The sequence below is a fragment of the Stegostoma tigrinum genome, chromosome 3 (assembly GCF_030684315.1).
Source record: "Stegostoma tigrinum isolate sSteTig4 chromosome 3, sSteTig4.hap1, whole genome shotgun sequence".
Lineage (NCBI taxonomy): Eukaryota > Metazoa > Chordata > Chondrichthyes > Orectolobiformes > Stegostomatidae > Stegostoma > Stegostoma tigrinum.
In genome coordinates this window covers 22,988,320-23,001,962 of record NC_081356.1, presented here as the reverse complement: position 1 = coordinate 23,001,962, position 13,643 = coordinate 22,988,320, and the positions used below count along the sequence as shown (strand labels likewise).

At 39.3% G+C, this 13,643-nt stretch overlaps 1 protein-coding gene across 1 annotated transcript in view; it reads left to right on the top strand.

Moving 5' to 3' along the window:
- LOC125451321 (ADAMTS-like protein 1) overlaps window positions 1-13,643 on the top strand; it is a 515,681-nt gene that overhangs the window by 330,644 nt on the left and 171,394 nt on the right. Inside the window, exons 8-10 of the mRNA XM_048528318.2 lie at window positions 157-314; window positions 2,611-2,722; window positions 8,469-8,607. Of these exons, the coding sequence (XP_048384275.2) occupies window positions 157-314; window positions 2,611-2,722; window positions 8,469-8,607 (409 nt within the window). The remainder of the gene's footprint in view (window positions 1-156; window positions 315-2,610; window positions 2,723-8,468; window positions 8,608-13,643) is intronic.

The window sequence follows — 13,643 nt, the reverse complement described above, 5'->3', positions numbered from 1 at the left end:
TGGTGGTAAAGGAAGACTTCAATGTTTGTTTTCTTCTCACACCTCCATAATGTTTTAATAATCTGGCAATTGGAGGACAGATGTGAACTTTTAGGTTTTTGAACATGGAAATTGTATCTAAATTTTGTCCTATGTTATTTCAATTGTGTCATCAAGATTTGGAAACAAAGACTTTGCTGGGTCAGAGAGGAGAAAACAGCCTGAGTGCTTCTGGAATCTTCAGCATTGAAAATACCAGCATCGAGTTCCAGAAATTTCCAGAGAAGGAGATATTGAGAGCAAATGGCCCTCTTGGTGCAGATTTCACTGTAAAGGTGAATCATTGTTCTTCATGGTTAGCTCTATTAATATTCACACTGTTGTTCTTACAGGTTGAGTTCGCGCTATCTTCAAGGTTTTTTTATGCTTTAATTTTAAACATTTAACAAGAAACACTCGACTAACTTAGCAAGGCACCCAACTTTTGTTTGTTATATGAACCAATTCAGTTTTGCAATTTTATTCACAAAGGTTGTCATCACTTTTGAGTCCATTAAGCTTTGTTCTTTTTGTTCAGCTGGGCAATGTTTTGCCAAAAATAAGAAGCTGTAAGTTCTGCATCTCTTTTTGGATATAGCTGGGCTTCTTTTCAGATCAAGTTCAGTGGGAGGGTGGGTGGTGATCACAATGTGCAGATAAATTAGACACACTAGACTTGCATGCTTTTAAAATCTACACTAGATTCCTGTGGGAGGTGAGGGTGGACAAATTATAGGATCGTGCTGATCAGATTTTATCCTTTAAAAAGCATCCTTTATCCTCTGTTATTTGAGCCAGAATATACCTGGTGGAGTTAAGTGTACGAGGAGATGTAGGCTACTTAGATGACTTTCCAAAATCAGAAGTGATTGAAAGGCCCGTGAATTCATAGATTTTATCTGAATTGTCAAATTCGGCTGAAATGATCAAAATTTCCTTTTCTAACCTTTGCCAGTAATGAGGATTCAACATGCTGTGTGTCAGCATTTTATTGCAAGATAATGATTGTCTTTATACCACACTGTCAAACAGCTAATATCATATCAATAAGGCCATTTAGACGTAGGGGCAGAACTAGTCCATTTAGCCCACTGAGTCTGCTTCACCATTCAATGAGATCATGGATGATTTGATAATCCTTAACTCAACTTGGCTGCCTTTTCCCTATAATCTTTTATTCCCTTACAGACCAAAAATTTGTTATAGCTTTGCATATACTTAATGCTGCGGGCCCTAATGCAGAATGAATTCCACAGATTCATTACACCTGGGAGAAGAAATGTCTCTGCCTTGTATGGATGACATGACTTTGTTCTGTGATTATACCATCTGGTCCTAGACTCTCCCACAAAGGCAAACAACCTCCCTGCATTGACTATGTCAAGTCCTTTGTCGAGCATCTTGGATATTTCAGTAAAGTCATCTCTCATTTTTCTAAATTTCTATTAGTTCAGGCTCAACCTACAATATAGAAAGCCTTATTGAACCAGGACTCTGTCATCTATCACAACCAGAAATAATATTTTCTATGGACACAGGACTTCAAAACAATTTCAGAAATATGCAACTGTTAGAAGGAAGTGGCTGCATACCATTGAGTATTTTAATTTGGTTAACTTTGGTCAATATCCTGTTATTGTGGCTAAAGTTAATAAAACAAATTGGGTTGGGAAGGTAGCATATCTGTAAGAAAGTCCTCACCGATAACCCCAAACTGATTCACTATCAAATAATTAATAAAGTAGCTGTTGCAAGATAGCCAGATAAAATGATGCTTGTAGCATCGTACTTTCTTCTGTTTTCTTTCTCCTTGCCATTTTATTTCCATTACAGTGTGTGCAAAAAAAAAGCAGAGAAGGCATTTAAGACATTTGCGTGACTGACATTGGATCCAAATAATGATGGAGTGAACAGCACTGACACGTAAACAGAACAATGAAATGCCAACATTCACAGCAGGCTTGCCAAAATTTCTGATGTACTTATTTAAAGGAATTGTTTACTTGGGGAGCTTTGGGCCTCCACTGTATTTGGAAATTTTAAGAAGCATTCCTGAGACAGATTTAAAAATGTGCCTCACATGATGGTATTATTTCAAAACATTTAGAAAGGGAACAGGTTTCTGTTGTTCTCTGAGGAAGGTGAATGAATTATCAAATTTCCATAAATCCCTTAGATATTCTGATCTAGCTCAGCATTCAGGAGCTCATAGAATAATAACTGGAGCATAGTTGTCCAGATAATATCTCAATAAAAGCTGTTTGAGCCACAAGTTGTATTACAACCTGCTGATGCATTACTCAAACCAGTTTTTGTACATGATAGAGCATACTACCTTGCTTTTCTGTGTCTGAAATGCTGTGCTTCAACTTCCACTATTCAGATAAATTGTTTCCTTGTGCCGTACTGTACCACGACAGTGTGTGAGCATACATCACATAGCGGGACTATGGAGTTACTCTTGTTGAGCATTATCTCGGTTTTGCACTCTTTGCAAAGTAGTGTTGGAATTATACCTGGTAACTGAGGAAATGACACAAATGACTTCTCTAAGATGCGAGTAAACAGAGTAACTGTTTTTGTCTTTTTCAGATGCAATATGTGGGAAAAGCAGACAGTATAGTCCAGTTTTTCTTTTACCAGCCTATCATACATCAATGGCGGGAAACCGATTTCTTCCCTTGTTCTGTCACTTGTGGTGGAGGTAATTTCATTAGCCACTGCAGCTCTGCCTCAATCAATCTTAAGTACCTAATATAGAGAAGACATTGCTGTAGATCATGTTGTATAAATATTAAACATGTTGGAACAAATTTTCTAGTTCTTTAACTGAGGCATGAGGTGAGATTGATTGAGTGCAAGAAGTTTTTCAGAATATTTCAGATACCAAATTTGTGAATGCTTTATTAATAACAGAAATATTATTTCATAGCTTCCTTCGCCAAATGGCCACCCATTGCTATGCCGACAGTATCCTAACTCTCAGTTTCCATATGGCCAGCTCTGGGAAGAGGAGCATTGGCATTCTTTCAGCCAGCAATATTAACTAACAATTGGACTAAATTAGAAAAGCAGCATAATATTGTTTAAACCACACGTGTTAATGGAGAGACTAGATTCAGACAGCAAAAAACGCATGCCAGTCTGTGTGGAAAATTAGGTCTAAAGTTGCCTGGATCTAAGTGAGCAACAACTGGTCATAGTTGATCTCACACGATCTTATCTTTCAGCCAACTTCCCAGACACCGTCTTTACCATATATAAATCCAAAAAAAATTGCAGATGTTGTATATCAAGACCGTAAACAGAAGTTGCTGGAAAAGCTCAACGGCCCTGGCAGCATCTGTGAAGAAAAAAATCAGAGCTAACGTTTTGGGTCCAGTTCTGAGGAAAGATCGCCAGACCCGAAACATTACCTCTGATGTTTCTTCACAGATGCTGCCAGAGCTGCTGAGCTTTTCCAGCAACTTCCGCTTTTGTACCATCCCTGTGTATATCCTATCCCCACACACAACAGTGGAGGCAGCATGTTATTGACAGTGATCTCACATAGAAAATTTCTGGTCAAAACTTTGCAGTATTGCCACCAATAGATATGAATAATGATGAAAAACTAGCAACGAACAGGAGGAGGGAGTTCCATAAACATTGAAATTCACAATGACGTGGGACCCCAATGCTTGATTGTAGGGGACCAAACTGAAGCATTTGCGACCACCTTTGGCCAGAAATGTCAAATGAGTCATCCATCTGATGATCCCTGGATTAAAAATCAGGAGTTACCCACTTAAAACACAGATTAGGTGGAATTTTCTGAGGGTCATGAATCTTTGAAGCTCTTGCTCTGAAATGGTAGTGGAAACAGAAGTGTTGAATATTTTTAAGATAGGGATAGATTAGGTTATTATTTAGCAACGGGGTGATGGGTTATCAGGAGTAGGTGGGAATCCATGTTTGACATGACAATCGGTTCAAACATTGCCTTATTGAAAGACTGCAGGCTTGAAAGGTTGAATGGCCCACTTCTCATAAATCACATGGTTGTAATATTCAGTGAATGTCATACATTCTATCTGATATCAAAAAGCAGCTGAAGGCACTCAATACTGCAGTAATTATGGGCCTTGACAGTGTCAGAGCTGTTATAGAAAAGTGTTGCTCTCCAGAACTAGCTGTGAGGTACTAGCCAAGCCGTTCCAGTATGACTAAATTCTGGCAGCAGACAAATTAAATCAGGAGAGTTACCACCCCATCAATGCACTTTGCAGTGCATGTAGCCAACAGTGCTATCAAGGGCTTTCACTCAATCATAATTTGCTCATTGATGTTCAATTTCATTTCTGCCAGGGACATACAGCTTCAGAGTTCATTACAGCTCTGGTCTAATGATAAGACAGAAGAGGTGAATTTCAATGACAGGGTGGGAGCGATTGCCCTCGACATTAAGACAGAATTTGTCCAAATTAAATATCAGAGAAATGAAGTAAATAGAAATTGGATGGTTATGGTCAGGAGAAGGCTTCCCCTGGTTATGGCCATGACTAGCGTAATGACGTAATGGAAGAGCGTTTTGGTTGTCGGAGTCCAATCATAGCTGCTCAAGGACATCATTGCAGCAGTTCTTCATTTCTATTTTCCACCCATCTCCAACTTTGCCAATGGACTTCCCTCCTTTTTAAGATCAGAAAAATGACACTCCCTGATTAATTCACAGATTGGTTCCGTTGCAACTTTTTAAGTACTGAAACATACATGTTCATATGTAGCAAGATCTGGGCAACAAATCAGCTTGGGCTGATAAATAGCATACAATATTGATGTCACTTATATGCCAAGCAATAATTTTCAATGAAAAAATGTCCAGCAACTTCCTCTTGACATTCAAATGAATTACAATTGCTGAATTGGGTCAGTCATGTAAATACTTATTATCCACAATCAGGTCACCAACTGGAATATCTGTGGATTTAACTCACTTATTGATTTTCCAAAACCTGTCCACCATCTATGAGTTGCAAGTGGAAAACTATTTATGAAAAAATATGCAAGTTATATTCTACTATTACAATGTTTGATTCTGAACATGATCATTTTGCTGCATGAATGACATTATGTTGCTGCATGATCATCGGCAGTATTGACATGCTTAGATCCTGAAGAAAACACAATTTTCTTCTGAATGTAGTCGCTGCTTTTGTTAATCACTAACAATTAGGCAACAACTTAAAGTGAGGCCAGGTGTGTTTCTTTATTTTATGTTCAGTTTTAGCCTATGGGTGTCATTGATTATGATCACAATTTATTGTCTACGTCTAGTTTCTCGACAAGGTGCTGATGAGTTGCCTTTGATTGTTGCAGTTCATTTGGGCAAAATACTCACAATACCATTTTCTGTGAGCACCAAATTGTGTCTCAGAGGTAATGAAAGACTAGTCATGTACTTTTTACCCAAATTAGGGTATCGCTCTTAGTGTACATTAAGCAGGCTTGGGAAGAGCTGCTGAACAAACTCGGTTTAGTTGCCGCAGAGTGTCCTGAAGTTACAATACTCTACAGCCACAGAATATCATGGTTGTTTAGGCTGTTGGATAGGGTGCCAATCAAGCAGGCTGCTTCATAACAGATGATGTTGAAGAAGTCAAATGTCCCTACCAGCTCATGAGAAGCCCAAGCTTGTCGGAGGTTTATTCAGAAAGGCATCGAGAGACTTCAGAGGTAACACACAGTATTCAAGCTGGGCCATCAGAGAGGTATGTTAATTCTCCAACCAACCCATCCATCCAATTATTGCAACAGCATCCACCTTACATGTGGCCAATGCCTCAGACAATGTATTGGACTTATCAGTTACTTCAGAACCCATTATGCTAGAGTGGGAATAAGTCTTCCTCAAGTCCAGAGAACTACCTAAAGAAGAAAGAGGACATATAATAGTTCTGTTTAGATCTTATAACCTAGTAATAAGTTCCAATGGATACTGAACATACTTATCAGTGCATCTGTTGGTGAAGCATGATTAACATGCCTGGCCTTGGAACGCCAGTGGCCAATATTTACACCCTATCTGGATTCAAGCAAATAATCTTTTTTGATTGAGCACATTTGCCACTTCCCAGTGAATAGTGAAGATTGGTGTTGACATTATATTTTCGAATTTATTTGCTTTTTTGTTTGGTAAAGTAGGAATTACTTGAAATAAGGTAATGCAAAAGAATCTTGATCAAAGTAAGATCTGGAAAATCAAATACAAATGATTTGACTCAAATGCTCTGAAAACTAAAATAGTAAGATGATCAGGCTCCTGACATGCTTATTCTCCTGGCTACAATTTGGCCCACTTCAAAAACAATTGCGCAAAACAAATACAAATTCCCATATGAAATTGTTCCAATATGCTTCACAGGGACTTCAGCAGATCAGCAAAATATGACAGTGAGCCAAAGCACGAGAAATGAGAATGGATGGCTAAAAGCTTGAAAGCAGTGGAGAGATTAATTATGGGATGACAGACTTTCCAGGGCTAGCTAGCTAATCTTTGAGTAAAATGCAGAACTCAGCATGGCCGCCTTTTTGTGGAACCACGTGAGATGGAAATTTTTAATGAATATTTCTGCTCAGTGTTTACTGAGGTGAAAATCAAGGATGAGAAGGAAATAAGAGAAACCATTGGAGATGTTTTGGACTGTATACATATTATCAGAGAAGAAGAGTTTGCAGCCTTAGATCACATTAAGTTGGATAAATCTCCCAGGCCTGATCAAGTCCAACCTTTGACGTTGTGGGAGACTCAGGAAGAAATTGCAGAGGTATTTGCTGCATCTTTAGCTACTAGTGAAGTTCCGGAAGACTGGAGGGTGGCTAATGTTGTTCTATTGTTCAAGAAAGGTAGCAAAGACAAGCCAGGGAACTACAGACCAGTGAGCCTGACATCAGTGGTAGGCAAGTTCTTGGAGAGAATACTGGATAGTAAAGGTCTGATTAGAGATAGTTGTAATGGATTTGTATGCAGGAAGTAATTTCAGACAAAGCTTTTAGAGTTTTTCAAAGAGGTAACCAAGAGGATAGATTAGGATGGGGCAGTAGATGTTGTCTGTATGGACTTTTGTAAGGCCTTTGACAAGATCCTGCATGGCAGGTTAATCATGAAGGTTAGGTTGCATGCGATTCTGGGAGAGCTAACTAATTGGATGCAAAACTGGCTCAATGGTAGGAAGTACAGGGTGATAATTGAAGGTTACTTCTCGGACTGGAGGCCTGTTACTAGTGCTGTGCCACAGGGGTTGGTGCTGGGACCTTTGTTATTTTGTTATTTACATAAATGATCTGGATGTGGATGTACAAGGGATGATTATTAAGTTTGTGGATGATGCAAAATTAGAAGGTTTGGTTGATAGAAAATTATCAAAATTTCCAGCGGGACCTTGATCAGGTGGGAAAGTAGGCTGAAGGTTGGAAAATGAAATTCAATACAGATAAGTATGAGGTGTTGCACTTTGGAAAGTCAAACCAGGGTAGGATTTATACAGTAAATGGTCAGGTCCTGAGGAGTCTTGTGGAACAGAGTCTCCCAGGAGTACAAGTACATTGTTCATTGAAAACAGTGTCACAGGTAGACAGGGTGGTGAAGAAGGCATTTGGCATGCAGGCCTTCATTGGTTGAGGCATTAAGTATAAGAGTTGGGGTGTTATGTTATAGTTGTGAAAGTTGTTGGTGAGGCCACATTTAGAGCATTGTGTACTGTTTATAGGGAAGACATAGTTAAACTGGAAAGTGTTCAAAGAAAATTTACAACGATATTGCCAGGGCTAGCAGGCCTGAGTTATCAGGAGAGGTTGGCCAGAATAGGACTTTATTCCTTGGAGTGTAGGAGATTGAGGAGCGACTTTATTGAGGTATATAAAATGAAGAGGGGCATAAATAGGATGAATACATATAGTCATTTTCCAAAGGCTGGGGACTTGACAACCAGAGGGCATAAGTTCAAGGTGAGAGGGTGAAGATTTAAGAAGGACCTGAGGACCAACATCTTCACGTAGAGAGTGGTGTGTATATGGAATGGACTTGCAAAGAATGTGGTTGAGGCAGGTACAATAGCAACATTTAAAGAACATTTTGATAATTACATGAATGGGAAGGGTTTAGAGGGATTTGGACCAAATGTGGGCAGTTGGAACTAGCCGAGCAGGCACCATAATCAGCATGGACCAGTTTGGGCTGAAGGGCCTGTTTCCATGCTGTATTACTCTATGACTGTGCGACTCAGAGGAATGAGAGAAAATATTATAGAGGAATCTCTTTGACTGTACTTTAACTATGTTTAGATGCCTGCACATTCCTACCGAATAGAGTAACATCTTTTCGAAAGAGATGGGTTTAATTGAAGAAGAAAAGTTAATTGTTTTCATCTTTTATGGTAGCTTGTTTTGCCTTCCTGTCTGTCTGTTACCAGGGTACCAACTGACATCTGCTGAGTGCTATGATCTGCGAAGTGTACGTGTGGTGTTGGACCAGTACTGTCATTATTACCCTGAAAACATAAAGCCCAAACCAAAACTGCGAGAGTGCAGCATGGATCCCTGTCCAGCCAGGTAAGTGCGACACAGCTACTTAAAAACCAGTTTACAGTATCAAACAGCCGCACTATTTTATTCACAGCGATACACCACTTCTCCATAAGTATCTGGTTTGTTTCTATGTAAATTCCCAGTTTACCAATAAATGTCTCAACATGTATAAAGTGGTCAATGAATGAGCCAAAAAAAGCAAATTCTTTCCTGTTTCTATTGCTTCAATTGTAGCAGATTGAAGCTCCAGTAGGATTTGGTTTCATCATCAGTTGCCCTGATTTTGTTTTTGTTTGTGCAGAATAATGTCATTTGATAATGTTGGCAGAAAAAACAATAGTTTGAGTAAAAGACATCTGAGGATCATTTCAGGCCTGGGATTCTGCTGCAGGATGCTTGAAGTATTTTGACGTGACAAGGGACCTTGTATGAGAGCTGGCAATCTGACACTATATAGGATATACCTGGCACATTGTTTGCATCACGGTGATCAGATTACAATATTGGCAAAATCAGAACAGTAATGTTAAAATATTTGGATCAGTTAACACATTCTAACTGACGGATGAGTGCAGAAGATGCTGGCCTGAACCCTTTTAAAGCTGAGTCCATGTTTCTGTTCTGATTTTTCTTTCTGATTTTACACTTTTGTATTGTTTATTTTTTGTGATTGCTATGCATCAATATGAAGAACGTGAATGCTAAAGAGTGGATCACTTTCTATTACAGTGTTGGCATCAGGCAGTTCTCACATAATTCACTCCCCCATACCCTGTTTACTGTTTCTCTCAGCCCCAAACCCTCCTAAGTAAGGAGGTTCCTTTGATACACCATTAAGACATTTCTCCATTGCCATATCAACCTTTCTATAACCTCACTTGGAGAGATCAACAATTCCTGGCTTCTGGTTCAAGCTGAATAAGAACTGAGATGATGCTGGCAAATTTGTTTCTGGTAAAGATTCTAAAATCTGGTATCTCCTGGAACAAAGTGTCTTATAACTGGTAGAATTTCATTTGGGTTAGTGAGGTTCTAGAGCATGTTAAGATTAACAAGGAGGATGTATTAGACGTTTTAATGGATATATGGATGCACAAATCCCCATGGCCTGATGAGATATATCCCAGTCTGCAATGAGAAGAGATTACTGGGCCTTGACGGAGATATTTAATATGTTGCTGGTCACAGGTGAAGTGCCAGATGACTGGAGGATCGTTAAAGTGGTTCCTTTGTTCAAGAAGGGCAGCAGGAATAGCTTGGAAATTGCAAACCAGTTAGTTTAAATTCAATGGTGGGTATATTTAGTAAGCTTGCAGTTGAATCAAAAATTGGTCATGGCAAATGTGTCTAAGACTAGAAAACGTCAGTTTAAGGAGAGACGCAATTAGTTTAGAGGAGATCCGAGAAGAAAATTTTCCATCCAGAGAGTAATTAATATGTGGAACATGCTGCCTGAAAGAGTGATGCTCATGCAACGTTTAAGAAGTTTCTGAATGACTATTTAAAATGCCAGAGCACAGCAGGCTACAGACCAAGTATGGGTAAGAGGGATGTGTGGTTTTATATTTGTTGGTTGCCATAGACACGGTGGGTCGATGGCCTTGTTTCTGTGCTGTATGACTCTAACTCTATGAAAGCTATGTGCTGCATCTTGTGATAAGTGGTTCATGTACGAATATCTTTACTATGGAAATACACTAACATTTCAATATTATTCCATATCTCAAAAAAGAATTATGTTAAGATTCCCTGCAGAGACCATAATTTAAAAGAACTGAATTTGCAAAAGACTCCAATAGAATGAGTTCACTTTACTGAAAAAATGGATATAAGTTCAACAAAAATTAGCAGGCACATTTGTATTCTATAGAAAGTAAGAATTAAAGTTTAAATAGCTATTACAGCAAAGATAAACTTCTCCAATTTCTCGGGAAGTACTCTCAACACATGTGTGGCACCACACGCAGCTATGTAGTGTTTCATTTTCTGTCTTTCTCTGGTAGAGTTAATGTTCTCTTTATCCATCTCACAACTATTTTTTGAAGATCACTTGCCATTCAGCTTTACTCCATCCAATTTCCACAGATATGATTATCAACAACAAGGTTTACATCTGAAGAGCCACTTCCACTTGGTACATGCCAATCTCGATGGAATGGCTTACCAAGAGTTACCTTCATCCTACCAGTCAATTATACCCCAGTACAGAAGATAGTTGGCTCTGTTAAACAAGCACTCAGATCCTCAACAGGATTGGGCTGGACATAGAGCCTTTCAGCTTTCTGCATTTTCAGTTCGCTCCCTAGGGCAGCTTTCAAGATCCCTACTGTCTGTTCTGATCAAAGGCTGAAACCTGGTCTCCAAACTTAGCTTCCATTCCTCTTGCAGGCTACTGATAGTATGTTTCTCAGAAGCCTGTTGCAGCCAAGAAGGCCATTTAACAAACCCATCTCCTAAACCTGAGCCTAAGATTGGATTTTTGCCAAGTTGGAAAAACCCTTTAGACCTGTAGAAGTGGCAAATATGACCAACATGCAGAAACTCCAGTCCTATTTTTGACCAATCCAAATGTTGCCAGTAAGGGAAAGAGGATAGAGTATGATTCACAGAGGAAAGAAACCTGAACTTAGCAGGTCATTTAAACTCCATCTATAAGCCAGCCAAGCCCCAGTTGATCCAACAGCCTTAACCTGTTATATGGGAATCTCAAACCGATAAAGTAGCCATAAATTTTCTTGAAGGATTGACAAGGTTTGTTTAAATCTAATGAATATGTTAAATCCCCACTCTTACAGTCTGAAGAAACGACCGTAGGCTGTCAGCAACAGCTAAAATCAAAAATCCCATCTAGACTGTTTTGATTCACAGGCCATTTGGCATACATGGTCTTATTTCAATGGCATTGTTTGTTAACATTGCCCCAATGGATGTTACAACATCATTTGTTTCAAAAGTTATCTCAGGATAGTATTCTGAGTTCGCAGTTTGATTGACATTTTGAAGAGGCTGTTATGGAATGTGAGCGCGGTCTATGTGGAAGATTGTTTTTTATAAGCGATTAACCACTTGGAAAGATTTATGGGCCCTTAAATAGGTTGTTCTTCATCATCATCAATGGATGAGAGCTGTGTGATTTGGAAGATTACATTTTTAAACCACTTGTTGCCCACAGTAATTACTGGATGAGTGGTTATGGAGGTGGCAAGGAGATATGAGGAATTCTGGGGTAGGTGGACTCATGTCTTGCTTTTGAATCCTCATAGAGTTTGAGGCTTCATGAGGATGGGTGGTGGGCATGACTTGGCAGGGATGTATCAAGGACCATGGGAATAAGTGGGTGACATGGAAATGGCATGGGAGAAGGTTTGAGGTGTCTGAGGAATGGTGACATTGAGGCGTCATGAGGCTAGTAAGAAGATCATGAGGAGTGGCTTGGGGTGTGGGATTAAAGTACATAAGTGATGGGAGCCAGAATGTCTAACAACATCTAAAATAACAGAGACAAAAATCAAAAAGAATTGGGCTTAACTGAGCACTCACCAGTCCCGAGCCACCTAGGAGCTGCTGCTTTGTTTTGATCCTGTCCCTTGCATCCCTGTGGTGGACGATCATGTGACAACCCCTTTCAGACAGGTGGTTCTGTCAGTTATGGAAACTTTCCAAACTTAAACTACCTGCTTTGGTAGCAAAAATCGGCCCTCCAGTCTCTGTTTCATTGAGGGGTAATTTTTTAAAAAGTACAGGCTTTGAAACCATTTCGTCAGAGCAGTACAAATCCACTTCTGCTCACTTGTGTGCAAACAATTTAAAAGAAACTTGCCAACTTTCTGGAAGATACCAAGAACTGCAGACGCTGGAGCCAGAGTCAATGCAGTGTGGGTTGGAGGAATACAGCAGGTTAGGCAGCATAAGAGGAGTCGCAAAGTCGACGTTTCGGGTCAGGTTGGTTCTGAAGAAGGGTCCCAACCTGAAATATCAACTTTCCTACTCCTCTGATGTTGCCTGACCTGCTGTGTTCCTCAGTTCCACACTACTTTGATACTGCCAATTTTCTACACATTAAATTTAGTCTAACATGCTATTACAACAATAAACATCTAATTTATAAACTGTCGATTAAAATTTAAATTACTCCTCTGCATTTTCCCTGCCCTTCCTTCCTGCATCCCTGTTATCCCTCGCAGCTACCTGTTATGGCTATCTACAGCACCTGAGTCAGAGGGTCAATGGTTCAAATCAGATTGATACGCAAGAAAATGCATACAAACTTTTAGGAAAAGGCCATTTGGCTCAATAAACCTCTTCCCTGTTCTGGTTAATCCAAACTCTGCTTATCCCTTTTCTGACCATCTGCTCAACTGGATTTTCCCTTTAGCAATTCACAAAATCACCTCTTGAAGCCACATTTCATTTTCTGCTTCAGTCAACTTTTTTTATATTTATTTTGCAGTTTTACACTCACTGTTCTTCTCTTGCACAAAATGTCTAAACTTTGTGATATTTGTATGCTGGGATGCAGAGGATTATTGATAGGTTTTAAAGGCAGTGCACCCCTTCAGCTTTGAGTGAGAACTTTGGGAGATGCTGAGAAACAGTTGTTTCTCGAACTGCAAAGGTTTGTGTGAGTCTTTGAGTGTGACATGTTAGTGCCACTCAAAGAGGTGAGGAAGAATACACTTACCAGCGAGAATAAATTCATCTTAATTAGGACAATTTTCTTTGTAAATACGGTTGATTCCAATGTTATGTTTTTGCAGAAGGAGGTGGCTTGGTTGAGATTGAATGGTACAAATGACCTATTCATTTTTATGAAACACTTTAATGAATGTGATTTGGCAGATTGTATTACTTCATAAAATTGAATTTGAAAGTAATGCATTTGGCTCGCAAAATTTTGGAGCATTTTTCATTTTATGTTTAGTGAGTGGCTCACACTTTCTCATGTTTATTTGAACTGAGTGTTTTTTTCATAGCTGTTCAGCTTAGTTCTGTGTCGAAAATGATTATTCTGGTAAACATTGTTTTTGGATGAAAACAGATTGAGATGGCATGCAGTCCAC